The 23,352-nt window shown below is 53.4% G+C and overlaps 12 protein-coding genes across 12 annotated transcripts; 8 read left to right on the top strand and 4 right to left on the bottom strand.

The window, feature by feature from the left end:
• Nucleotides 1-1,942: 1,942 nt before the first annotated feature.
• Nucleotides 1,943-3,537, bottom strand: CLAFUR5_12280 (uncharacterized protein; the record flags this gene model as incomplete). The annotated part of the gene is made up of 2 exons (XM_047911428.1): nucleotides 1,943-2,603; nucleotides 2,651-3,537. 2 exons carry the CDS (start codon nucleotides 3,535-3,537, stop codon nucleotides 1,943-1,945), a joined length of 1,548 nt encoding a protein of 515 aa, XP_047767048.1.
• Nucleotides 3,538-4,280: 743 nt separating this feature from the next.
• Nucleotides 4,281-5,561, top strand: CLAFUR5_12279 (Lipase A; the record flags this gene model as incomplete). Its single annotated transcript, XM_047911427.1, has 1 exon — nucleotides 4,281-5,561. One exon carries the CDS (start codon nucleotides 4,281-4,283, stop codon nucleotides 5,559-5,561), a length of 1,281 nt encoding a protein of 426 aa, XP_047767247.1.
• Nucleotides 5,562-5,910: 349 nt separating this feature from the next.
• Nucleotides 5,911-6,657, top strand: CLAFUR5_12278 (uncharacterized protein; the record flags this gene model as incomplete). Its single annotated transcript, XM_047911426.1, has 1 exon — nucleotides 5,911-6,657. The coding sequence occupies one exon, from the start codon at nucleotides 5,911-5,913 to the stop codon at nucleotides 6,655-6,657; it is 747 nt and encodes a 248-aa protein (XP_047767246.1).
• A 582-nt stretch (nucleotides 6,658-7,239) lies between these two features.
• Nucleotides 7,240-10,254, top strand: CLAFUR5_12277 (uncharacterized protein; the record flags this gene model as incomplete). Its single annotated transcript, XM_047911425.1, has 1 exon — nucleotides 7,240-10,254. One exon carries the CDS (start codon nucleotides 7,240-7,242, stop codon nucleotides 10,252-10,254), a length of 3,015 nt encoding a protein of 1,004 aa, XP_047767249.1.
• A 184-nt stretch (nucleotides 10,255-10,438) lies between these two features.
• On the top strand, nucleotides 10,439-10,821 carry CLAFUR5_12276 (uncharacterized protein; the record flags this gene model as incomplete). The annotated part of the gene is made up of 2 exons (XM_047911424.1): nucleotides 10,439-10,475; nucleotides 10,511-10,821. 2 exons carry the CDS (start codon nucleotides 10,439-10,441, stop codon nucleotides 10,819-10,821), a joined length of 348 nt encoding a protein of 115 aa, XP_047767248.1.
• Nucleotides 10,822-10,917: 96 nt separating this feature from the next.
• CLAFUR5_12275 (uncharacterized protein) lies at nucleotides 10,918-11,577 on the top strand (the record flags this gene model as incomplete). Its single annotated transcript, XM_047911423.1, has 1 exon — nucleotides 10,918-11,577. The coding sequence occupies one exon, from the start codon at nucleotides 10,918-10,920 to the stop codon at nucleotides 11,575-11,577; it is 660 nt and encodes a 219-aa protein (XP_047767251.1).
• Nucleotides 11,578-12,158: 581 nt separating this feature from the next.
• CLAFUR5_12274 (uncharacterized protein) lies at nucleotides 12,159-13,067 on the top strand (the record flags this gene model as incomplete). Its single annotated transcript, XM_047911422.1, has 1 exon — nucleotides 12,159-13,067. One exon carries the CDS (start codon nucleotides 12,159-12,161, stop codon nucleotides 13,065-13,067), a length of 909 nt encoding a protein of 302 aa, XP_047767250.1.
• A 393-nt stretch (nucleotides 13,068-13,460) lies between these two features.
• CLAFUR5_12273 (uncharacterized protein) lies at nucleotides 13,461-14,267 on the top strand (the record flags this gene model as incomplete). The annotated part of the gene is made up of 1 exon (XM_047911421.1): nucleotides 13,461-14,267. The coding sequence occupies one exon, from the start codon at nucleotides 13,461-13,463 to the stop codon at nucleotides 14,265-14,267; it is 807 nt and encodes a 268-aa protein (XP_047767253.1).
• A 365-nt stretch (nucleotides 14,268-14,632) lies between these two features.
• On the bottom strand, nucleotides 14,633-15,439 carry CLAFUR5_12272 (18S rRNA (guanine(1575)-N(7))-methyltransferase; the record flags this gene model as incomplete). Its single annotated transcript, XM_047911420.1, has 1 exon — nucleotides 14,633-15,439. The coding sequence occupies one exon, from the start codon at nucleotides 15,437-15,439 to the stop codon at nucleotides 14,633-14,635; it is 807 nt and encodes a 268-aa protein (XP_047767252.1).
• Nucleotides 15,440-15,759: 320 nt separating this feature from the next.
• CLAFUR5_12271 (uncharacterized protein) lies at nucleotides 15,760-16,562 on the top strand (the record flags this gene model as incomplete). Its single annotated transcript, XM_047911419.1, has 2 exons — nucleotides 15,760-15,780; nucleotides 15,834-16,562. 2 exons carry the CDS (start codon nucleotides 15,760-15,762, stop codon nucleotides 16,560-16,562), a joined length of 750 nt encoding a protein of 249 aa, XP_047767255.1.
• Nucleotides 16,563-18,186: 1,624 nt separating this feature from the next.
• CLAFUR5_12270 (uncharacterized protein) lies at nucleotides 18,187-19,581 on the bottom strand (the record flags this gene model as incomplete). The annotated part of the gene is made up of 1 exon (XM_047911418.1): nucleotides 18,187-19,581. The coding sequence occupies one exon, from the start codon at nucleotides 19,579-19,581 to the stop codon at nucleotides 18,187-18,189; it is 1,395 nt and encodes a 464-aa protein (XP_047767254.1).
• A 503-nt stretch (nucleotides 19,582-20,084) lies between these two features.
• On the bottom strand, nucleotides 20,085-22,965 carry CLAFUR5_12269 (uncharacterized protein; the record flags this gene model as incomplete). Its single annotated transcript, XM_047911417.1, has 4 exons — nucleotides 20,085-20,671; nucleotides 20,724-20,934; nucleotides 20,983-22,414; nucleotides 22,472-22,965. 4 exons carry the CDS (start codon nucleotides 22,963-22,965, stop codon nucleotides 20,085-20,087), a joined length of 2,724 nt encoding a protein of 907 aa, XP_047766801.1.
• Nucleotides 22,966-23,352: the final 387 nt, after the last annotated feature.

Here is a 23,352-nt window from a genome sequence, read left to right as displayed (position 1 = left end):
GAAATTGTAGCTGGTGCTATCGAATGTCATTCTCTCGACGGAACGTGAATGCACTTGCTCTTAAGCCACCAGCATCGCCACGCACCGCCTCACCATGCTTTAATTAAGCGTAGCGACCGAGCGCTAGCCACACCGGAGTACGAGCTTGCGAGTACGTAGGTGAGGCGTCAGCGAGGGAGTGAAGCTCTATACCAGCCCTCAACCAGCCTTGGCGCCCGCTCTGATTGGTCAACTTTCAAGTTTTAGGGTCACCTGACCTACCGCACTGTGCCTGTTGGCGAACTCGCAAACATATACTCGTCGCTAACGCCTATGTCGTCGTATAATAAGCACTGTACGTCGGGTAGCGGTAGCGTGGATCGCACGCTACTTTGCAGTCTAGAAGGGTTGGTAGAGAGCTCCACTCCGCTACGCTTACCTTTGGAGGTTCACAACCGCCAACAGCACATTTTTGGTGACTAACACGAATAGGCTCGTGGAGCTTTGGTTCATGGTTGAAGCGCACGAAGTTGCAAACCCATCAGACTCTCAAAAGTATATCAACACATGCTCCAAACGCCATCACAACAAATCAGCCAAATCTAGCAAGAAACAGCGAGTGATCCCTGCCCAGCTGAGAACTATGGCTAGTGAAACTCTTATATGCTCATCAGACTCCATACCATCGTTTACACTTCCACGCTACAGGCGTAGCACGGCGATCTTCCGCACGTGGTGTCTTTCGACATTTCTAACAGTCACAGTATGCTGTGGCTGTGCGAGCTATCGACGGGTGAACTTGGCCATAGCATAATAGTATTCGATAAGCCACACGAGGTTTTCAATAGTAGGGACTTCGGCATTTGTTTATTGAAAGTCTTCTGCATAGTATCAGTAAAGACTTCGACCTTGTCTATTAAAGTCTTCTATATGATGCTCTGACAATCATCGAAGTACGGCCGGGCGGATGGATTATGCTGGACAACAACAAATAACAATACCAAAATCATCATCATCACGCTGTCAACGTGCAGCTCCGCGTTGCCAGCGTGGGAAGCGAGGACAAACAACAGTCACCTCGACGAATACAATGATCTATCATACCACCGTCTTCACAAACCGCATCGATGAACATCCGCATCTCCTCCTACATGAACAAGCGCGCAATCAGAAATCGGGATTGACATACACACACCACCATCTTTTCCATGCCTTCGACAATCATCTCTGTTCCCGATGGCCAAATGGTCGATGGTCGATGCTACAAGGCAGCCTATATACACAATCCACCAGATCATCACCCGTAACACGACAGATGTCGTGATACAGATCTAGGCCGATGGGTCGCACCATTGAGACCAGGGGTGATTGTTCCTTTTGCTTCGAAACGAGTCAAGATATTGATGTCTTCGTTGTCTTTTGGCCAATGTGTGTCATTAGGGATGAGGATACCTGGACCTCTTTGCGTTGTGTCGTGACATATGCGCTTGATTGCCTGGGACAATCTGGCGCTGAACAGCCTGCCTTTATGTCATCCGTACTGGAGAAGGTGTCAGCGTGATGATGGTATCAACAGGTCGCGAAGCCACCCTCTTTCCGACCTCCCATCGGAGCTTCAGCATGGCGCACGGTGTGAACATACCAACTTTTCCATGAGAAAACCAACGGTGCAGGTATGTAGCATCTGTCACAATGTACACCATCCATTGCCTACCCAACCCCAATTCCTACATTATCGATAATCCCTCCCTTATCCATTCATAAAACTCGATCTGGTATAGTAATCTCTTCGGCCTGCTATGCCCATGCAAGTGAACGCTCCACACTATTCAAGAAGAACGCATCGATCCAGTAATCACACTCGCTCCCCAAACTCCTCATACCACTCTTTCAGAGATCTCAAATCCGCAAAACGCCATTGATCCGGAAGCGACATGTACACTCCCCTCCGCTCAACAGGTCTCTAACCCGTAGCTGTAGCATGTGGAGGAATGGTGGCTGTACTCGTTCCCTGGACCTCAATCTCCTGCTCATGCTCTTTGCGATCCACAGGGAGTGGTTCTGCAGAGCCGTCGGTGCCTTCCACTACGTTTCTTTCGCTGTTGCGCTCACTCATTGCAATGGCGCCCTGCTTTTCGGCAATCTCTGCTTCCCATGCCGTTTGCTCCTCTCTCAGCTTCCTCTTGACATACCAAATCGTCATGGCCGTCCAGATTGCCACCCATACAAATGGCGCGCTCCAGCCTACACAGTATGCCGCTTCGTGTTGGATCGTGAAGATGAGGATCGTGGTGACTACAGCCATGGCGTTACACCCAACCATCCAGAAAGCGCCCAAGCGGCGGAGCATGGCGCGGAAGACGTGGCTAGACTCGTAGCGCTTGTTGAGCGCTTCGCGGTAGGTCGAACCGCCGCTGCCGTCGACAGCCACGATGTCCTCGATGAGTGAGTAGATTGCTGGGCGGAGCTGGGCGCCCTTCGGGATCGAGGAGATGCGGACGGGGGCGGGCATCTGGAAGTAGCGCATCGTATCGACGACGAGCATTTCCACGCCGAAGACGAAGAGCATAGTCGCGAGAGGCATGGCAAGGAGGCGGATGGGTGGATCCTCTGGAACGGAGCCACTGGAGAATGTTAGCAGAATGAAGCAATTGGTGTCATAAGTACGTACACGATGAGCTCCATCATGACGATGATCCAGCCTCCGGAGAAGTTCCAATGAAACCAGTCCAAGTACCAGCGTCGTGCACCCAGCACGCGACAAGTACTGTCTTTCTTCCACAACCGCCAGAATCGCAGGAAGTACTCGAAGATACTGACACCTCCAAGTGCTGCAGTGATGATCGAGAAGACGGTGTTGGGTGACAAATTGGTGTAGTACCACAAGCTGAAGTAGAGCGCAATAGGTTGCGCAATCACATCAATCAAGATCATGCCCCAGAAGAATGCAATGAACCATCTCCTATCCCAAAGGCTGTAGTTTAATGGAGGCGGTCGTGGCTCGAATGCAACATTCTCCTCCGCGCTGGGATACATCTCGAGCTCTTCTGGCGTTGGCGCAGCAGGACCATGTAGTGCACCGAGTGTTGCCGATGGTCTTCGTACATCCAGTGATTGTCGTCCGGTTGGTGAAAACGCAGAAGATCTCCGCCTCACCATCGTGATCGAGGGTCTGCCATAAGGTCCGTCTCTTCGTACATCGAAGTCACGACTAGGCCTGGGGCCATTCCCTCGTGCTATCTGTGTACTCTTTCGCCCAACATCTCCTTCCCTTGGTTCCGAGTCTTGCCGTGGTAGCTGGACACTCTTGCGACCTCTTGCTGGCGACGTGACAGTATCACCCGGGCTCATTGAAGCCTTGTCTGCCAGCGGTAATGATCTATTCGAATCCTGTCTATCTGCTCGTGGCGGCCCCGGACGTGATGGAAGTGCTTTCGCCGATTCGGGAATCTGTATGGACGGTCTATGCGCTGCCTCGAAGGGCCCATCGTGTCGCTGGTCGAAGTCGTGCTGTGAGGCCGGCTCTTCCTTGGGTGAAGTGGGCGATGTAGGCTCCATGTTGAGCAAGCGTCGCGTGGCAACAGCCTCAAATCGTGTTTGGTGTACCAGTGACTAGAGTGCTGCCCATCAAACGCCAAAGAACAATAGAAAGCAGAAGGGGAGGGTATATCGCTATGTCGAGAGAGTTGTGTGTGTATCCAAGAGGAGAAGAGGTGGTTCAATGGGTGGAGGTCAGGGTGTTGGCTCGTCGTAATGGTCGTACTGGGTCCGGAACAACAGTACGCCGAGCTCAATCGCCAGGAGAAGTTGCGATGCCAGATCCTGTATGCAATAGAGCGCAAGATCTATGTCACTGACGCGCGGTGGCGACCGATAAGCTGAAGTCGCAACAAGAGATAGCCAACAGACCAGAGTGCTGTGCTGGTGAATTGTCCTTCCGACGTTCCCGTTGCAGACGACCCGCGCGACATGAGTGTCACGTGCACTGAGCGGACGGACCAGGCCTGATGATGACGTTCGCCTTGGCATGCAGGGATTTGCTGAGGAAGCGATGACTGAGCTCCACCTTTCACTACTCACCCACCCTTGTCTTCTCCATACACAGATACATCTCGATCCTGTGAAACGGCCGAAACGAACGCGTACGCATCACGCATCTTCAACAACCTTCTCCTCGCCGCTCAACATTCACCTAAGGCGCTGGTGGTGGCGGTGTTCGCTCCTGCACTGGCACCTTGAGCCCGCCCGGTGCTTTCGGGAGTCGCATCAGCATGTGATCGGGAGTCGGCCAGTCGTCAGCCATGCTGTACTTCCTGATCCTTGCCCTGGGGCTCCTTGGTCTGCTTGGTCCTGCGACGTCTACGCATCATCCAGATGACCAGTTCCCACTCCTTCGCCACGCCACTGGCAGAAATGTCAGTGTCGCCTTGTTCTCCGAGCTGGAAGAACTCGCCAGGATTGTTGATATATCCTACTGCGTTGGTCTGACGAGCTTCGGAATATCAAAACCCTTCAGATGTCTGTCGCGATGCACGGACTTTCCGCAGTTTGAGCTGGTCACCACATGGAATACTGGGCCTCTTCTCTCCGATTCTTGCGGCTATATCGCGCTCGATCATGGCAAGCAGAGGATCATCGTCGCCTTCCGTGGGACGTATAGCATTGCCAATACGATCGTGGACCTGAGTACTGTGCCGCAAAAGTACGAGCCTTACCCGGGCGAAGGTGATGGAGGAGATGCGACGGCTGCGGTAGACGTGTCGAAGGACATACTTCAGGGCATCAAAGGTCCATTCAAACGAGCTCTGCCAACTCCGAGCGAACCCAAGTGCTTGAATTGTACCGTTCACTACGGCTTCCACAGCAGCTGGCTCAATACACGCAAGCGAATCCTAGTTGACCTGCAGGAACAGATCTTTCTGTATCCGAACTACAAGCTGAATCTGGTCGGTCACAGTCTAGGCGGTGCCGTTGCTGCTCTCGCAGGTCTGGACTTCCTAGCCCGTGGATGGGCTCCTACGGTAACAACATTCGGCGAGCCTCGCCTTGGGAATATCAATCTCGTCAATTACATTGACGACCGTTTCAATCTCACATCCGCAGCTCCTGAGCAGGATACTGAAATCAGGTACCGCAGGGTAACACACGTTGATGACCCCGTACCACTACTGCCACTTACTGAATGGGGCTACGCCATGCATGCAGGTGAGATCTATATCTCGAAGCCGGATCTATCTCCCGATATCACGGACGTGGAAATGTGCAACGGCGACGTTGACCCTGGCTGTATAGCCGGGCAAGACTCCACAGCTTCCAGCCAGAACCCGAACCATGGTATAGTGACGCCACAGGGTCTGAGGAGAGACATGAACACAAACGCGCACAAGCGAGATCTCTTGCAATCCGTCAAGGGCGAGATTCACGAAGCTCGTACGGAGCCACGGGGCATACCATCGCGGTACAAGCTGTGGCAGCTATTCTTCGCGCACAGAGATTACTTCTGGAGATTAGGTCTTTGTGTCCCAGGTGGCGATCCTTTGGGTGGCGGAAGCAAGTACGAGCATGCCAAAGAAGATCTGTGAAGTACATTGCATTCTACGACCATCGTGCACATCAGTGAAGAGCTCTTGATATCTGATGATCTGAGATCACGATCATGATCACGAAATACGATACTGATGTACGACCTGACATAACAGCACACGTTGGTCGCCACGATGAAGTTGGGACTGCTGGTCATGCGCCTGCCTATATTTACTGCGAAGAAACTCTGAAATCTTTGTTCACCACAAGGCGAAATTTCGACTTTCTTTGTGGTATAAGCCACCCGACTTGTATCAACAATGGATAGCTGCGATGAGGCGAACTCATTACACGTCCACTTCATGATTCTGACCTACGCACCTGTATCCTCAATAACATCACGCAAACATGAAAGCACCAACGATAGGAAAGTTAACGGCGCTGCTGGCTGGCCAGCTCGCGATGGGCCAAGGCGACGCCGGAGGTTACATCGCAGTTCATCCTGGCATCGTCACGGTGACAAGTGTGCACACCACAACAGCGACTCGGTTCACGACGATCTACGCGAATGGAACGAGTTCACAGAATGCAACAAGGTCACTAACCAACACACGCAAGAGCACCACAAACAGTCTTGGACTGACAGGTCCTCGACCTACTGCAATCAAGACAAGTCTCCGTCCCATCACCACAACGCGATTCCTCGATCCCAACGGGACAGCACCGCCTGATCCAAACAGTGCCCCAAGCCGCCTATCGACATCGACTTCTCGCGCAGCCACGCCGTCCTTGAACACAGTCCGCATGACCACCGTCTGTGGTGATTGGGGTTGCGCATACGCACCTGTGTCCTCCGCCTCCATGATTGCCACAAGTAGCCAGACTACCACGGCGTTTCAGTGGGTGTGTCCGACTTGCCTGGCACCTGTGGGGCAGCAAGACAACACTCCTACAACGTCAGAGCCGCCGGTGACGAGGCCCAACATCGCGGCATTCAGCGGCTCGCACACTGGTCGAGAGACAAGATGCTCGTTCCTTGACAGAGATAAGGATGGTGTCGTGACAGGGACACGGCAGAGCTGTAGCACGATCTTTGCGATTGCGGAGGGGAGTAGGACGATTTTTGAGCTTGCTTCGACACCGACGGGGAGGTAGAGACTGGCAGGGGGATCTCGGAGAGCATTGGATAGTTTTGTAGTAGCGGATCTGTAGCGTTCATACCATACCTCTTGGCTGCTGTTATCTTTGATCTTCGCCACATTGGTGTTGGCTCCGGCAAATATCTCGTCACTTGACTCGCCAGCCGACATGGATCTTCCAACGGTGTTTTCTTGGGCATGGACATCACTCCGTGACTTCCTGAGCTTCCATCATCATATGCACCACGTCTTTTCACAAGACTCGTCAGCGCGTGTCCATACGAGGAGAATGATGTAGCCACTCGCGAGGATGATGTGGCACATGCGCAGATCTCTGCTGCGAACCGCCCACCGCCTATCCAAGCTGCACGCGCGCAAAAGTTGGTTGATGCACGTCACAATCGCATAAGGCATAGAGTCCACCACAGTGACGTGACGCAAACAAAGCAACACCCACACAGGCAAACGCACGAAGTCTAAGTGAACGCTCTGGACATCTCCCCTCCTTCCTCTCGTACTGTACATAAGGCCTCGTTGTGAGAAACGAGTGTACTGACCCAACAGAAAACACCTCCCTCCCTCACATACCACCCCCACCATGTCGAACGAAATCAAAGAGGAATACATCCACCCCAACGACGGCAGAGTCACCGCCATCCCCGCCGCACGACCCGACACTTCCCTCCCAGAACACGAACAAGATCAGAACATAGCAGGATCCTTCCCGGCACGACCTGGAGCACAAGATATCCCACCACACGGCATGTCAGCAACTGGTGGACTTCCCAGCAGCGGCCCTGCCGATCAGGGCGCCGTTGCACCTCAGTCTGCTACGGGAACACATGGTGTGACTGGCACGGGATATCCTCATGTAGGGACTGCACAGAGTGGAAGCTCGGTTGGGAGAGGTCTCGCCGGCAGCGAGAGGAGTGTAGGACAGGATACGGAGTTGTCGGAGAGCTTGCAGGATGCGGCGCTTGATGGGACATATGGTGCGAGACCGGGAGTGCAGAGCAGCACACCGGCTGGGCCGCGGAGTGGTGTTGATGGACGAGGGCCCGCTGTGAGCAATACGGCACATGTCGGTGCTGTCTCTTCACCTTCACACACCGGTCCCTCAACAACCCTCTCCGAGCGTGAGCAAGATGCCAACTTGGCTGGCTCGTTCGTCGCACGACCAGGAAACAAAGACGCCACACCTGCCGGCCTGTCGAGCACGACTCACACTGGCACCCCTGAAGTAAACAACTCAGCACTCCCCGGCTCAGTCAAAAGCAGCCTCGACTCAGTCGCCGACTCCGCAGCTCCAAAGTCCGTCGCTGGTCAACTGCCAACCACGGAGTCGATCAAGGAGCAGCTGCCGACTACACAGCAAGCTACAGAGACTGCCCAACAAGCCGCCGAGTCGGTGGCCCGTGGTGCAAGCTCGCTGCTATCGGGTCTAGGCAGCCTTGTCCTGGGCGCCGGCAATGCTACAGCTCAGACTGCTGCTCAACCACACCCTGAGAGCGAGAAGGCGAGTGATGTTGATGATCTTCATATCCCTGGTGCTTTTGAGTCTGAGACTTCGGATCGCGAGGATGTCAATGCTGTTAAGCAAGCACTTCCGAGCACGGAGCAGATCTCACGCAATTTGCCGGATGCTAATACTGCTAGAGCGAAGGTCACTGGGTCGGAGAGGCCCATTGTGGATCAAGCTTCGGATGCTGCCCGTCCTGCTCAGGATACTGTCTCGAGACAGATCCCGAGTGCCAACACTGCCAGAGCGAATGTCACTGGCTCTGAGCGAACTATCGTCGATCAAGCTTCGGATACAGCTCGCTCTGCACAGAACCAGGTCCCTGATGCCAACACCGCAAGAGCTAACGTCACAGGCTCAGAGCGTCCCCTCGTCGACCAGGCCTCGGACGCAGCCCGTGCCGCTCAAGAGCAGGCTCAGCAAGGCTTGAACTACGCAAAGGAGCAAGTTTTCGGCCAGACTTCCGCCAACAAAGTCACACCTTCCAGCACAGGAAGAGGACTCAACGCACCAGCAAGCTCACAGGCTCAAGCACCATCGCACACAACTTCCAGCGGTGTCAGCTCAGGTCTCCCATCAGGTCCTTCCACCCTGGGCCAGACTCAGCCTACCGTGACTACCGGTATTGCTTCAGCAGAGGCTCCCAAGGTCTCCGTGAAGGATGGTCCGGCTGCTAGAGAAGTGCCAGACTTGGTTGCAGAGAGTCACAGGAAAGCAGGCGAGACAGCCCCTCTCGACTTGCCGGCATACAACGCAGGCGAGGAGCAGCACAAGAGCGAAGCTCTCGAGCAGTCTGCCACTGGCGCTACCAGCTCTTCATCTCCTTCGAACAACGGCGCTGGAATAACTGGTACCATTGCAGGCGGTCTTGCCGCTGCTGGTACCGCCGTCGCGGGCGCTGCGGAGTATGCCCGTCAACAAACCCACCAGGCCACCGGCACAGACCCCGCCACGATCTTGCCAGAGTCAGCCCAAAAGGCCATCGACCCACAAACTGCTGCCAACACCTCTGATGCCTCGCTGCAGCGCGGTGAGGCCCCGGGGGTGGTCCAAGAAAGTCAGAACGCTGCCGGTGTGGCACCAGAAGCTAGCGCCAACCCGTTCGCTGTCCAAGAGAAGAACGATGTCGAGGCGGAGTTGAAGAGAGCAGTGGAGCCTGCGCAGGCTAGCAGTGAGAACAATATCGTTACTAGGACTCTGGCTAGTGCTGGTGCGGCTGCAGCTGAGGCGGCGAGGTCAGCTCAGGAGCAGATTTCACGGTCGATTCCTGATGCGAACACTGCGAGGGTTAATGTTACGGGGTCGGAGAGACCGGTCACTGAGCAGGTCTCTCGACAGATTCCGGATGCCAACACTGCGAGAGCGAATGTCACAGGCCCAGAGCGACCCTTCGCCGAGCAGGCTCAAGATGCTGCTGCACGTGCTCGCGAGACTGTCCAGCAAGTCGCCAGCAACCCAGCTTCCATCCTCCCAGTCTCAGCTCAACAGGCCCTCGGTCAGAACACAAGCACCGGCCAGGACTACCCCTCGATCCCAAGCAACCACAAGACCGATAGCCACCTTACCCCTTCCTCCGGCCCTGAGCCGGGCACCGGCGTCGCTCCCCTCGCCAGCAACTCCGACTCCCGCCCAACTCACGCCGGCACAGCACCAGGCATCCCCCGCACCACAGTCGAGAGCTCAGCCGCCCCAGACGTAAGCTACGAGCACCGCCCCAAGACCCTTCCCCACAGCGAGATCGCCGCGCGCGAGCAAGAGCGAGGCCTCGGTGAAGGAACCACTACCACTACATCCCACGAACCTATCGCGTTCCAGCCAGTCTCGGGCGCTATTCATGGTGGCCTCGCGAACGTGAATCTTCACGCGGGTGTGCATAATGGCGTTGTTGGTGTGGGGTCGGCGCATCCTTTGGGAAGTTCACAGCAAGGTCATGGGCTTGGGGCTGCGGGGGTGTTGAGTCAGGCTACGAGCGCGGAGCCGAAGGAGGATGTGGTTGTGGGGCATATTGGTGATGATTTGGAGCACGTTGATTTGAGTCAGGGAGTCAGGAACGGGGTTATCGGCAGGGGATCACAGAATGAGAGGACGCATTAGATTTCCTTGCGTCAGTGGCATGGCTTGGTAGGGAGGAGAACAGGCAGGACTCCAGAATGTATAATAGGTATGATTTTGGTGCCTTCAGGCACTTTCTTTCGTCGACAGTACACGATCGCAGTGGACATAGCTCAGCCACTGATGCTATGGAGTTCGGGGTCAGCGCCATCAAGCTCGATCATGCATGTGGGGACAGATCATGGATGAAGCCGTTACGACTAGTGAGACTCGGCTTGTGAAAGCGCCGATACTCCAGTACCTGACAGCTTCCAATCGCTTCACTTCTTCTTCACAAGCTGCAAGTGGATCCTCCGAATTCTTCAAGCGATATTAGAACACTCTTCAAACGCATTCGAGCTCCGTACTCCTGCAACCTTCCGTCACACACCACCGCAGAGTCCAGCTCTTGAGACCTACTACCGCAACAATCAAGCAATACCACCACCACACGACAACAACATCGGCACCGAGACTATGCATTGCGCCCTGGGTGATGACTACTTCGAGACTGAAGAGATTGCGGACATGACGAGCGACGACTTCTTCACCGATGGAGACTACAAATAATTGAAGAGTACTTGGTACGCCGACATCGAGGCTGACGCTACACCTGAGGTTCCAAACACCTTCAACACCATCACAGCCTTGTCGACGGCAAGCACAATGCGAGACCCGAAGCGCGACATCTTCCCCTTCTTCGAACTGCCCGGTGAACTCCGCAATCACATCTACGACAACTGCATCGAGGACAAAGTTCTAGAGCATGCCAACATTTGTGCGGTGAAAGTCATGGGTATCAAAGTGGCTGCGACTCATGTCCTCCTGGTCTCCAAGCAATTTCGGCAAGAACTGCAAGCTCGTCAGTTACGCGAGAAAACCGCAGTACTCCTAATGGACAAGTACCTCCAAATGCCTGTCGACCTCGCTTGCTATACCCTACCGCCCCAGCTTGCAGAAGTTCAGAAGATCGACTTGCAGTTGTACATGCACCCAGAAGATTGCCACGACCAGATAAGCCTTTGGATCGAGGGAATGCCGCACCTTGTGTCTCAGCTTCAGCCATCACAGTGCCTGAGCGCGTCTTGGTGTATGAGGGGAAACCCGCCCGTTCAGCGCCCCTGGTCAAGTCGGTGCTGGCGAAACTGGTTCAAGCGGGTAGGGAAAGAATTGAAAACGACTTTCGATACCAAGCCTATTGTGGTGCACGTCTTTTGGGAGGAGGAGGTTGTCAAGAAAGATGGCACCAAGAGGAACGTGGATCGCGCACAAGTCAGGTGGAAGTCAAAATCGGGCAAGCTTTGGCAGCGCTGGGACCGATCGTAGCTCAGATGTTGGGCACGAGGGTACGATGTCGTCTCCGAAGAAGCTTGGACAGGAAGGTCCGGTAAGGTCTCAACATGCTCTGGTTAGCGACTGTAGACCACCGAGCATTTACGCATCTACTGGTTGGTGAGATTTGGCATGCGCTGGAAAAGACTTGGTTGATGCCAAGTCTTGGCGCGAGGAGCGACTGCATTCACTCAAGCTCAAGAACAGTTCGAGGGCTTACTGACTCCAGCACCAGAACACTCACATGGTGTGGTTGATACGGATGCATACGACGAGGATAACGACAGGACATAGTAGAGCCTTCACAGTGCAGTGGAAGTAGAAAGAAGTAATTCGTAGCACAGAAAGACTTGCTCAATGGAAGATACGCGTGATTTCATGCCTCGTGCACTCACACTGTCTTGATACTAGCGTGCAATTACACAAGTGCTTCACTCCAGTAAAGCCTATGGAGCTCACTTTGGTTCACTTCATGTGAGTATCGCAAAGCTTGCCTCCATCGCCACTTCTTCTGGCGCTATTTCTCGCCAACACATCACATACACATCCAACGGACTTCGGACACTATCACCAATATGGTCAGGATTAACCCCTTCCTCTGCGCCGAGTTGCAAGAAGGCTTGCTTGAGCTGACCGACAACTACTTCCTTAACGAAGAAGACGCGGACATGTCGAGTGACAGATTCTTCACTGCGGGTGACTTTGACGAACTCGCAAACCATACCGCCGTGGAGGCTATTTGGAGTACAGAGCTGGACGCCGGCGAAGATCCTCAACAGCCACAAGATGCAGTCGAGACCAACACCACAATACACGACGACACTACACAAGACCCGCAACGCCACATCTTCCAATTCTTTGAGCTTCCAGGCGAACTTCGCAATCACATCTACGACGACTGCCTCACAGACAAAGCCTTAGGACCTAGCACCATCTCAGGCGTCCAGATTATCGCCAGGGACACAACACCAACAAACCTCCTCACGATATCCAAGCAATTCCAGCACGAGCTCACAGCTCGCCAACCTCAATGCAAGACCGCACTCATCACCAAGCACATCTCCCTCGACATTGGCCTCGACCTCACAGACTTCACGATCCCAACAGCGCTTCCGGAGTTCGAAAATATTGTGATTCCTATCTACTCGGATGTGGAGACTTTCTGGGCTGATTTCAAGCTACTGAAGCCGGGTCTCGCTAGTCTCCTGCCACAGCTGGCATCGAAGCAGAAAGTCTCGGTGTGTTGGGTTGTGACTGGGACGAGGCCGAGTGGAAAGTCGTGGGCGGGGATTAAGTGGCGGAGAATCTTCAGGCAGACAAAGAGTGCTTTGAGGCGGAGAAAGGTCAGTAAGGGGGTGGAGGTTTATGTTTGCTGGGGGAAGAAGAGGGTTGAGGAGGAGGACGAGAAGGTACTGTTTGAGATGGACGAGACGAAGATTCAATGGAGTTCGGAGACTGATGAGATGGAGGAGCTGTGGAAGTGAGGAAGGGGGAGTTGGTATATTAGGAAGTGTGGAGTGATTTCGAAGAGATACGCATTCACTCGACCACATGAGTCGACATCAGTGGAAACGCTGAGGCTTGCTTCAGAAAACAGAGCAGTACTAGAATAAGGAGTTCCAACAAAAGAGAATGGGCTACAGCACACTTCTGTCTGTGCGGTACGATCGCCCTCCAAATGATCCATCGTCGGTCGCTGTCGAGTCTTGGCATGCATGGGGGCTGCATTCACTCGAACATCGAAATTTCCCGAGGCTCGACTTCGCGCTACAGAAACCTCACCTTCAATATCAACAACCAACTGCTTTAACGTCCTACCTAGAGCCCCATCACACCACCACGATCATCACAGTGACAATCACCACAGCCGGACCAACATGAAGCGTCGGCCGAAGCGGCACTACCAAGCTATGCGGAAGTCCAACACTGCGTCACCCAAATCAAGCCCCATCGCACGAACAAACAAAGTCATACCGAGAAACGAGCGAGACGACAATCGACACATATTCCCATTCTTCGACTTGCCAGCAGAACTCCGCGACGAGATCTACGACAACTGCACGTCCGACCACGAGACTATCTTGTCTTCGCATGTCAGGATGATCACGAAGCAGCTGGGATACAAGCACCTCCTCCTGATTTCTCGACAATTCACCCACGAGCACCGCGCCCGTCTACCACGCAAGAAGACGGTCATCCTCACCAAGATGAAGCAGAACCTCGCCCTGGACCTCACCTCCTTCGCCATCCCTAGTCATCTCGCTCAGGCCAGCGATATCGAGATATATATGCTTGTCGATACCACCAGCCCAGAGGCCGCCATCGCTGACCTCACTGCGCAACAGCAGTCACTCTACAAATTCTTTCCCCAGCTGCGACCTGATCAGAGCCTCACGGTTCGCATGATCTTTGATTGCACACTGGACAGCGAGTCGACCTGGCGGCGGCATTGGGCTACGATCTTCCATAACTATGCGGAGGATATGAAGCGTCGTGGTGTTACGAGGGAGCTCGTGATTCATGTTGATCTTCTGAAGGGCGTGACGGTTGAGGATCTGGCGCCGATGTATAGGTGGGTGTATCCTCTGAATATCGTGGAGATCTTGGTTCCGGAGGGTGGCGAGGCTGAGTATGAGACGAGCGTGCAGTCGGCGTCGGAGGATGTCGAGGATCGGGTAGAGTGAGGATGTAGCTGTGGGTTGGGCTACGTGAGCACTGATGTCGGCTCTGAAGTGCTATTGGCGTGCACAGACGATGGAGTGCTGCATCAATCGATCCTTGTGCTACTCCTGGTCATTTGTGGAAGTAGCGAGGGTGAGTAGGAGAATGCTCGTTGCGGCATGGTCGAGTCCTGTACCGCAAAGTTGTTCAAACAAAACGTGCTTTGAACTCCAACCCCGGATTCTCGTTCAATCGGACCTCTCGTTATCGTTACTCTGGTCTCATAAAGCTTTCCACCAATGTGACAATCAGCAACCATGCCTGTGCACATTTTCCTCGATGTCGGGGTATCATAAAAGCATGCAACATAACCGTCCAACGTCACCCCTCAAAACGCGATATTCCTCTTCCTGCCCGTATACTTCGAAGAACTCTTAACAACCTTCCCTTTAGCCTCCATCTGCGACTTCTTCCTCATGATCCACGCCTTGCTTCCTTTCTTCTCAAACTCTTTCCCTCTCTTCCTGTCTTTCCTTCTCGCATCTTGAACCTCCACATCATTCATCCCACTCACAGTCCCCGTGACATCACCGCCTCCCACTGACAACACAAGATAGTACTTGACATTCTTCGTCTCCGGGTCATCCTCAAGTATACCAGCCCCAAATCCCGCCTTAATCGCAGCTTGTGAGATCAAAGATCGTTGCTGTGTATTCTTCGGGTAGAACTGGCACACCGCTTTTCCACCTCTCCTTAGAGATGCATAAAGCCCATCGAAAAACCTCTTCAACCGCCCCTCAGGACTCACATCACTCGTCTCCGCATTACAAAGCCACTGAATCGCACTGATACTGATCGCCGCGTCGAAACTTCCCGCTCTGAATGGAACACCCTGCCCAATATCTGCTAGCAGCATGTCGCCTTCGGTGTCCCTCTCTAACGCCTGGGCAAGCATGGAACTCGAAATGTCCATCCCAACCCAGGTGTGGTCGTTCTCGGTGAGGATTTCGCCGGAGAGGCCAGATCCGCAGCCTACGTCGAGGATCAGGGAGGGAGAGGGTAAGTCGAGGAGTTCGAGGGCGCGGTTGGTCATTTCCGCTTGGATGTTTTTTATGCGGGAGGAGGTGGTGTATTTGCGGGATTCGGAGTCGTCGTAGAACAGGTCGGGCGGGAGGATGTCTTCGGGGCGGGACATGGTTGCTGATTTTCAGTGCAGTAGATCTGAGAGGGCGTCTTGTTGTGGCGTGAGGATTAGGCGTGGAGTGTTGTGACGAGCATGTGATAGCGAGCGTGGTTGCTGCTGTATCGAAGTCCAAATTTCGTAGTTCGAACTCACTCAAATCGCGCTAGTCACTATCGATATCGGCTCGGCGCGCGGCTGCATGCGATCCCTGCTCACCACGAGTGCCCTCGAAGGTAAGCTGTCAATACACCACCACATCACACCTCACCACATCTACCACTGCACCAAATCTTGCGCATGGGCTGGTCTCGGCGCACTACCATCTGGCGATAATGTGGATCTTACCACTTCTTGTAAGCCACAACCACACCACATACTCTATCATGCTGTACTTATCTTAAGACAGGGCTACCTCGGCCTCATCCTTGGCTTCCTCTTCCTCACGCTCGCCATAGCCAGTGGCCTCTACTACCTCTCCGAACTCGTCGAAGAACACACCGTCGTCGCCAAAAAGACCCTCACCCGCATGATCTACGCCATCGTCAGCATCCAAGTCCTCCTCGCCCTAATCGATAAATTCCCCCTCTGGCTGAGCGCAATCTCCATCGCCTCACACGTCGTCTACTCTCTCAACCTCCGCCGCTTTCCCGTCGTCAAGCTCACCGATCCTGTCTTCCTCTCGAGCTGCGCGCTGGTGCTTGTGAACCATTACCTGTGGTTCAGACACTTCAGCAAGCCTCCTGCGAGCGCGAACGGATACGGGAGTAATGGGCGATACCACTTTTACGAGCAGAAGGATATACCGACGTTTACGGAGATTGCGAGTTTCTTTGGGCTGAATGTGTGGTTGGTGCCGTTTGCGCTGTTCGTGAGTTTGAGTGCGGGGGAGAATGTCCTTCCAAGCATGGGGAGTGAGTATGCGACTGGGGCGGGGAGCAGTTTTATCAGCCCTGGGCAGGATCAGGTAGGAGGCGCTTACGGGATGAATGGGGGAGGCGGAGGGAGGACTAGGCATAAGAGGAGTAATACTCAGACAGGCATGGCGAAGGCTGCGGTCAATGGAGTGAGGGATTGGGTTGGGGAGACGGGAGAGTTGATGGGGATGTGGGAGGGAGATAGGACGAGGCCTTTATGACAGGGTAGGTAGGGACGATATGACATGAATGCGATGACGCTGAAACACTCAGATCATGCGAGTCACCTGGTCACTGAAGGCCGGTTGACGACCAGGTACTAAGCTGGGTATCTTACGATGAGCACAGCGCTGACCATACTGGCCTCGATAGCTGCCGGGGGGTCAGGAATACACGATAAAGTGCTCATGATCACGGGCCAGTATCAGTATTCACGACCATCGAGGCGAATAACAAGGCAGGTCCATTTACACATGCCGGACTATCCAGGGAGCGGACTCGCTTTTCCACATTTCGGCTAGAGCGGACTGGAGCCTATTTGCCAATGAGGAAGCCTAGCATATCTGGGAGGAGCTGCTCTGCGCACAATGGGTCTTCAGTGTCCATGCTTTATACACACCCCGGGCAGCAAAGCATTCGGTCAAGTATCTGGAAGCTTTCCAGCACCGCGAAGCCCAGGAGCTCAACCGAAGACAGACTCAGAAATGACCCCCCCAAGCGGAGTATGCGCAATCCATTTGTGCCCGTCCGATTCATCCTTGCCGGTCCTGATAGTCCCGTCATCCGACACAACTTGAACAGTATCTAATCAGTAAGTAGCAAGAGCCTACAGACCTGCTGTTATGGGAGCATCATCAGCGGACGTCACAGCTTGGGTCAATCTGTTATGCGACATTGGGATTGACGGAATGATCAAACTTCCTGGTGTCTGTTTGACTGACATTCAGCTTTGCCATGTAGCACATTGACCTGTCAATTCTATGTACTTGATTGAAGTATGTGTCTTGACACCAGTGACTGCCTTGGCGTCGAAGAAGATGAGGCTATACGAAGAGCACAGTGCGCGAAGAACAGATCGCTTAGACTTTTACGACTCAACCAGAAGCTCGCCCTAGATCATCCATGATTAAGGCAACAGACTTCGATTCTCGCTGGTCGGTCTTTACATATTTCGTCGTCTTCACAGGAAAGCGGATGTTGAATATCTGAAAATAGCATGGCGACGCACTCTATTCATGCTCGATTCAACGACGCATGTGAGCGCGCGAGGCGCGGCGCATGAGATGGCGTAAGAGGCTAGAGATCACAGCATCCATGAAGTCTGGAATCAAGGATGGCAGGTAGGCATTTATAGCCCTGCTGTTCTGAACGTCAATGTCCCATACCCTCACTACCAGGACTCATCACATTGCTAGCTCACCACCAGAACTTATCATACTGTCAGCTTGAGAAAAATGCCAGGCCAAGGAAGTACTACTCACCATTGCCCGATGAAGAGCAAAGGGAACTGCCGCAAAGCCAAGACGCCTCGAAAGAAGAAGCCTTACTGCTCCAAACACCAGACATACTGCTCCACCTGCGAGTGGACCTATCTCAAAGAAGACAAATGCCCTCAAGGCCACTGAATCATGCTATATCAACGCATGCAGTAGCCGGTCCACTTTGGTCGTTGCTGAACTCAGTGTCGGAGCCTGCAGCGCAGTGCATAGTCATCAAAATGTTGGAGAGCGTTGGAGAGCGGGTCAACGCTGGGACTAGTTCGTTGTGATCTTTTGTCGGCATTTGTGTAGTAACAGAGCCGTTAGCCAGCACTCTTTATGTCGTAAAGCACTGTCAATATCAGGACTATTCGTATTGCGAACGCACCGTGCACCACTCTCGTTCAAGAGCTGTGTATCTCTTCACGTCTTGGTTATCACTTGCACCGTGTATAGCAAACCGCGCGAGTCGTCGAAGCCAGCGGCCGCGGCCGTATGTCTCCTCCCGGTATATTTCCGCGTTGTATTCTGGGTAGAGCTTTTGCATCTGTCGTATGAACCCTTCCTCAAAATGTGTTCGAAGAAGCTGGCTTTGCGTGTCAAGCCTACCCTCATCGCGGTCATAGCGACTTGCTGAAAGTAGGTCGACGTCTCCGTCGTATATGCTTGGCAGGGATGAGTGCTCGTCGTCCTCGGAGAAGTCCCATAGCCAGACAGGTGGTTTCCTTGCCAGGAGAGGCGGCACTGCTTGCACTCTGTCCCAATCGATGACTCTATCGATTGTCCAGCTCATTGTGGCAAGCTCTTCATGGCGTTCTTCAGCGTGCTGTATCGATGCGTTGTGGTCTTTGGTGCTTGCCTGCTTCACAAGGATGTTCCTTGGCTCTAGGTCCCAGTGGTACAGAATGCTTCCATCAACGGAAAACTGGTTCAAGGAAGAGAAGAAGCCCAGTGAGCACATATGGTCAAACATGTCGCATAGTCCGGACCACATGGAGGAGACCTTATTGGGTTTCCGAGATTCCGTTTCGTCTTCCTCCTTTCGAGCAGCGAGAAGCTGGCCGATGAGAGCTTTCGTGGAGCATGAGGAGTATGTCGAGTCATCTTCGGTCGATATTGTAAAGCCTTTGACCGCTGAGGTCAGGTCCTGGAGCGTGTCGTCGAGCCTAGATGCTTTCGTCATCGTACTAGATGATCGGCTCTCAGCCACAAGAAGCCCACACGCTGGAAATTGCACATGCTCCATGCGTACCAAGAAGTCTGTCAATGCATCCACGATCTCGATTTTCTCTCCATGAGACATCGAGCCGTAGACCAGATCGAGCGCCGATCCGCCTGAGAACTCCTGAAATATGTATGGCGACTCGATTGCACTGTTTGGGGATGCATCGAACGCTATCAAGCGCGGGGCGGGAATCAGCTTCTTGGCGAGGAATTGTAGGATAGCAGCTTGGTCCAAGATGTTGACGTCTATTGCGCCAGTTCGACCCTCTTCTCCAGCATCAGGTATATCTGGAAATCGTGGGATGCGGAATATGCCTGCTAGGCACGACGATGCTAGCGTGAGTCGCGCTATCACAACGCGGTTGTAGCTCCCGCCTCGAGCACGCTGCAAATCGATCTCCTGAGTGCTGCTTAGACTCTGCGTAAGCGAAAGGACTTTTGCTTTGAAGGTGTCGTATGGCTCATGAGAATACTCGTAGGTCGACGTTGAGTTTGGTGTGGAAGATGATGAGCTCTGACCAGTAGAGCCCGAAGACATCTCGAGCAGTGCAGGTTGTGGTGGTGAGCCCAGTACTGGAGTTGGTGAGTCACGATGTGTTTGTGCAGTAGTATCACATGCATGAAGAAGGCGCGAAGACGCAGTTTCCTTGTTGGGCCTGGCGCTCGGGTCTGTCCGTCGAGCCTGAGGCAGCTATGTGCTCAGCCTACAGATGGCGGTCTTTGTCAAGCCTTTCCAACAACGTATGCCAGGCTGTCGAGAGCAAAAGATGTAACCAGGAATGATGCCGCGTTCTGGGTCGTTGTGCACATTGATACACATATCCTGGTCGAGCGCTCTTGCTATTCACCAACATTGTCTTCGAATCGCTCAGCGAGGCCTCAACGCTGGAAGCCCTGACATGAGTCTTAAAGAACGGTTGCCATCCATGTAATGCACTTGGTCGTGTTCAAATTATCAGCTCAAAGCGTCTCATTCGAGTGTCAACATACCAGGCTACGTACAGCAACATTGTCCACGAAGCAAAAATCCAGTCTCCTCTTTTATGCTGGGTTGATGAAATTGTTCGAAACGAACTGGACCTTCGAAAAGTCCAAGCGCCTGTACCTTATGTCCGATCCCCCTCCATCGCGGTCTCCCCGCCAAGTGTGGAAGAAGTATGCCTGGGGCTGTCCGTCCGGAATTTGCAGAATCCTGATCGAATCATCATCTGGCGGCCCTTGATTGACCCAGTGGACTCGAGCATCTTGGTTGACACCCGAGCCACTATCATTCCAAAGTTCGCCTCCATCAGACGCTTCGAGGGTGAGGCTCTCGTGGACCATGCCAGGGTTCTCTTGTTCCATAAGCTGGAATGATGCGTGGTTGTCTCGATAATAGAATCCTGAGAGTGCGTAGTAACCGGGTGTTCTGGAAATCATCTCATAGAGTCCGTAATGTGGCGCATGGCCCCAACGCCCGTCGATGTCATCCGGTCTCCTGATGAGCTGCTGATTTGACCCCGGAATATTTCGGATTAGTAGTCCCTTCGAACGAGTCGGAGACCACCAATTAAGAGCTTCGCCAGATAGACCGTATTGACCAAGGGTGAACCAGCCTTGCTTAGGGTTGACAGTGGCGGTCGCCCAACCTGGGTGAGAGATTAGTGTCTTTCATCGAGACACTGCACAGCGGTTACTTACTGTTGTGGGCTCCACTGCCAGCGTCATCCACCTTGTCTCTGAGCGATTCCCACATAACTAAAGCCTGTGCGTTACTTGTCACCTGGTCGCTTGACATCCTGCTGGCAATCTCCGCCTGCACGGCTGCCTTGATAGCCGGATCGAGGATCAAGTCCGACAGACTAGCCAGTTCGAAATCGATCGCTGATGGGTTTCGATACAGTGACGGGATCTGTCCAATGTTAGCATACGCCAATGAGACAGAATGTGACCCACGTACCCAGCTATCATCTTTGCCTTCCACATAAGTTCTACCGAAAACTATCGAGTTCTTCACGTCCATCTGATTATGGATTTTCTGTACCGTCGCATCCGTGTTCTCGTTACCAGCACCTCCAGATACTTCTCCTGCCTCTGTCTCGACAGCGAACTTCATCTTTAATGCTTGGCCAAGCTTGGTAGATATTCCTTCGTCCCGAACGTCGAGCGTGCTTGCGAATCGCCTCATTCCACCAAAGCTTGCTGAAGTCATGTAATGCGTGCCGAATGTGTCCACAATGGCCTTTGGGTCTCCTTCTCGGAACAGTCTGAGGGCACGTTCGCTCAAGTAGCTTTGTAATGCAGCAGGGAACTCGCGCACACTGACACGATATATCTGCTGTCGTGCGTACAAGGACGCATATTTGTGAAAAGTCTCGACGTTGGTCGTCTCTTCAAAAGTATGCTGTATTTCCAGACCGAAGCCTGCGAAACCGATGTTGGCAGAGAACTTTTCACTGAGACTGCGCTGGTTTTCGCTCTTGGTCTCGCCAGTGACGGTCTCGGTGTTCAGCTGCGAAGCCCAGGTGAACCCTAAAAATTCGGGAATATGATATGTCCACTGTCCTTCGGTAGCGCCATAGTACACTGTTTGTGTGTCATATTCGCTACCTGGAAGTCCGCCCAGGTTGAACAGACCAGGCCGTATGAAGTTGGGGTTTGCAAATCCTTTGGTAACATCGACGCCGCCGAATTGAGTACCCAGATTGTTGGGTAGGGTAATCACGCTTGGTGTTGCAGTGACTCTTTCAGTCGTGACTTGTGTGCTAACTTCTGACGTGGTCTCGGTGGCTGTGACCCCGTAGCTAGAGACCGTAGTCTCTGTTGCGGTTTCAGTGGCGGTCTCTGTCGTGATATAGGTCGTCACAAGCGTCGTGGGAACCAGGCTGGTAGCTGTCTGTACCAGTATTGTTGTAACGGGGTAACTGCTCAGCGACGTGGAGACAACCGTAGTCGGCACTAGGCTAATAGACGTCGTAGTCGTGGGGAAGAAAACCGTCGAGACAACCAAGCTAGTAGCAGTAGCCACCGATGGAAAATATACAGTCTCCAGTGTGGTGCTGATGTAGCTCGATACGACGGTCGTCGGAATGGCTGTTGTTGCTGTGACATAGCGTGTCTGGTCGACAGTTGCGACCAACGTGCTCGTTGACAAGCTTACAGTGGTGGTGACTACTGTGGTCGGCACTGTACTGATTGATGTCGAGATAACAGTGAACAATATAGTCGTCGGTACTGTGCTGACCGAGGTGCTTATGTATGTGGATACGATCGTTGTGGGCACCAGACTGACAGATGTCGAGATTGCTGTCGATACCACCTGACTGATGGGAGTGGTGGTATAAGGAACACTGATAATCAGGGTGCTGACCACGGTCCGCTCGGCCGGTAAACTGGTTTACGAAGTGGTAGCGGTGGCCTCGAGGTCATCGATAGGCTCTGGAGCTAACTTGACAAGAGCCGCAAACCCTGGTGCATCTGTTGTTCCAGTGACGTTGCTGAAATATTCGCATGATGTTGGACTGAGGTTAAGAGCAACACATGCATCATTCTGTTGGCATGCCGTAATGCAGTCCTGTTGGGAAGATTGCTCAACCATCGTCGCTTGCCTGGCCATGATGCTGGAGAGCCGAGTGCCATTCACCGCAATGTCGCAATGCACGCCATACGTGCCACTGGCTGGATTTGTGTAGTTCTGTCCGTTGTAGTCCGGGCAGATATCAACGTGAGGAATCGGGGAGCTGGACGGAACTGTCATAGAAGCTGTCTCGGAGGACTGACTCGTTGTTGGAGTGATGTCGATTGAGCTGCTGCTTGGCCATGAGGAGCTAGAGTAGTGTGCACTGCATGTGCTCGGGTACTGCGTGACGGTGAGCAGCTTGGACGCAGCGAGGGATGGTGCAAGCGCGAGCGCAAGTCGCAATGCCATTTGTCGACAACGCATGATGCTATAAGAGCTCACTGCTAGGAGTGAGATGAGGTTGATTTGGTATCATCCTGCTGCTCAGCAGCCATGAGCTTTATACCTCGACCTTCGGCGTGCGTTTCTCTGGATCACCACATCTGACATCCGTGTCGCATCTCACGATGTCTCCGAATGAATAGTGTACCAGAGCCATAGCAGTGGGCTGCTATTCGTCGTGAATCTGAACGCTATACCATAGCACATCAGGCAAGGAATGTTGCCAACACAGGTCAGCCTGGTCTTCGATGCGGTTTCATACTCTGTTTGCGGAATGAATTGCGAGTCTTTGTGCAATGGACATGATCTCTCGGCCATGGTGGTATGGTCTTTGCGGTAGCATGCATGCAAAAGCTCATATCGCTACTG

This window comes from Fulvia fulva, chromosome 10 (genome assembly GCF_020509005.1).
Source record: "Fulvia fulva chromosome 10, complete sequence".
In the NCBI taxonomy this organism is placed as follows: Eukaryota; Fungi; Ascomycota; class Dothideomycetes; order Mycosphaerellales; family Mycosphaerellaceae; genus Fulvia; species Fulvia fulva.
The sequence above is the reverse complement of the archived record's forward strand: the minus strand, read 5'-3'. Positions and strand labels throughout refer to the sequence as shown.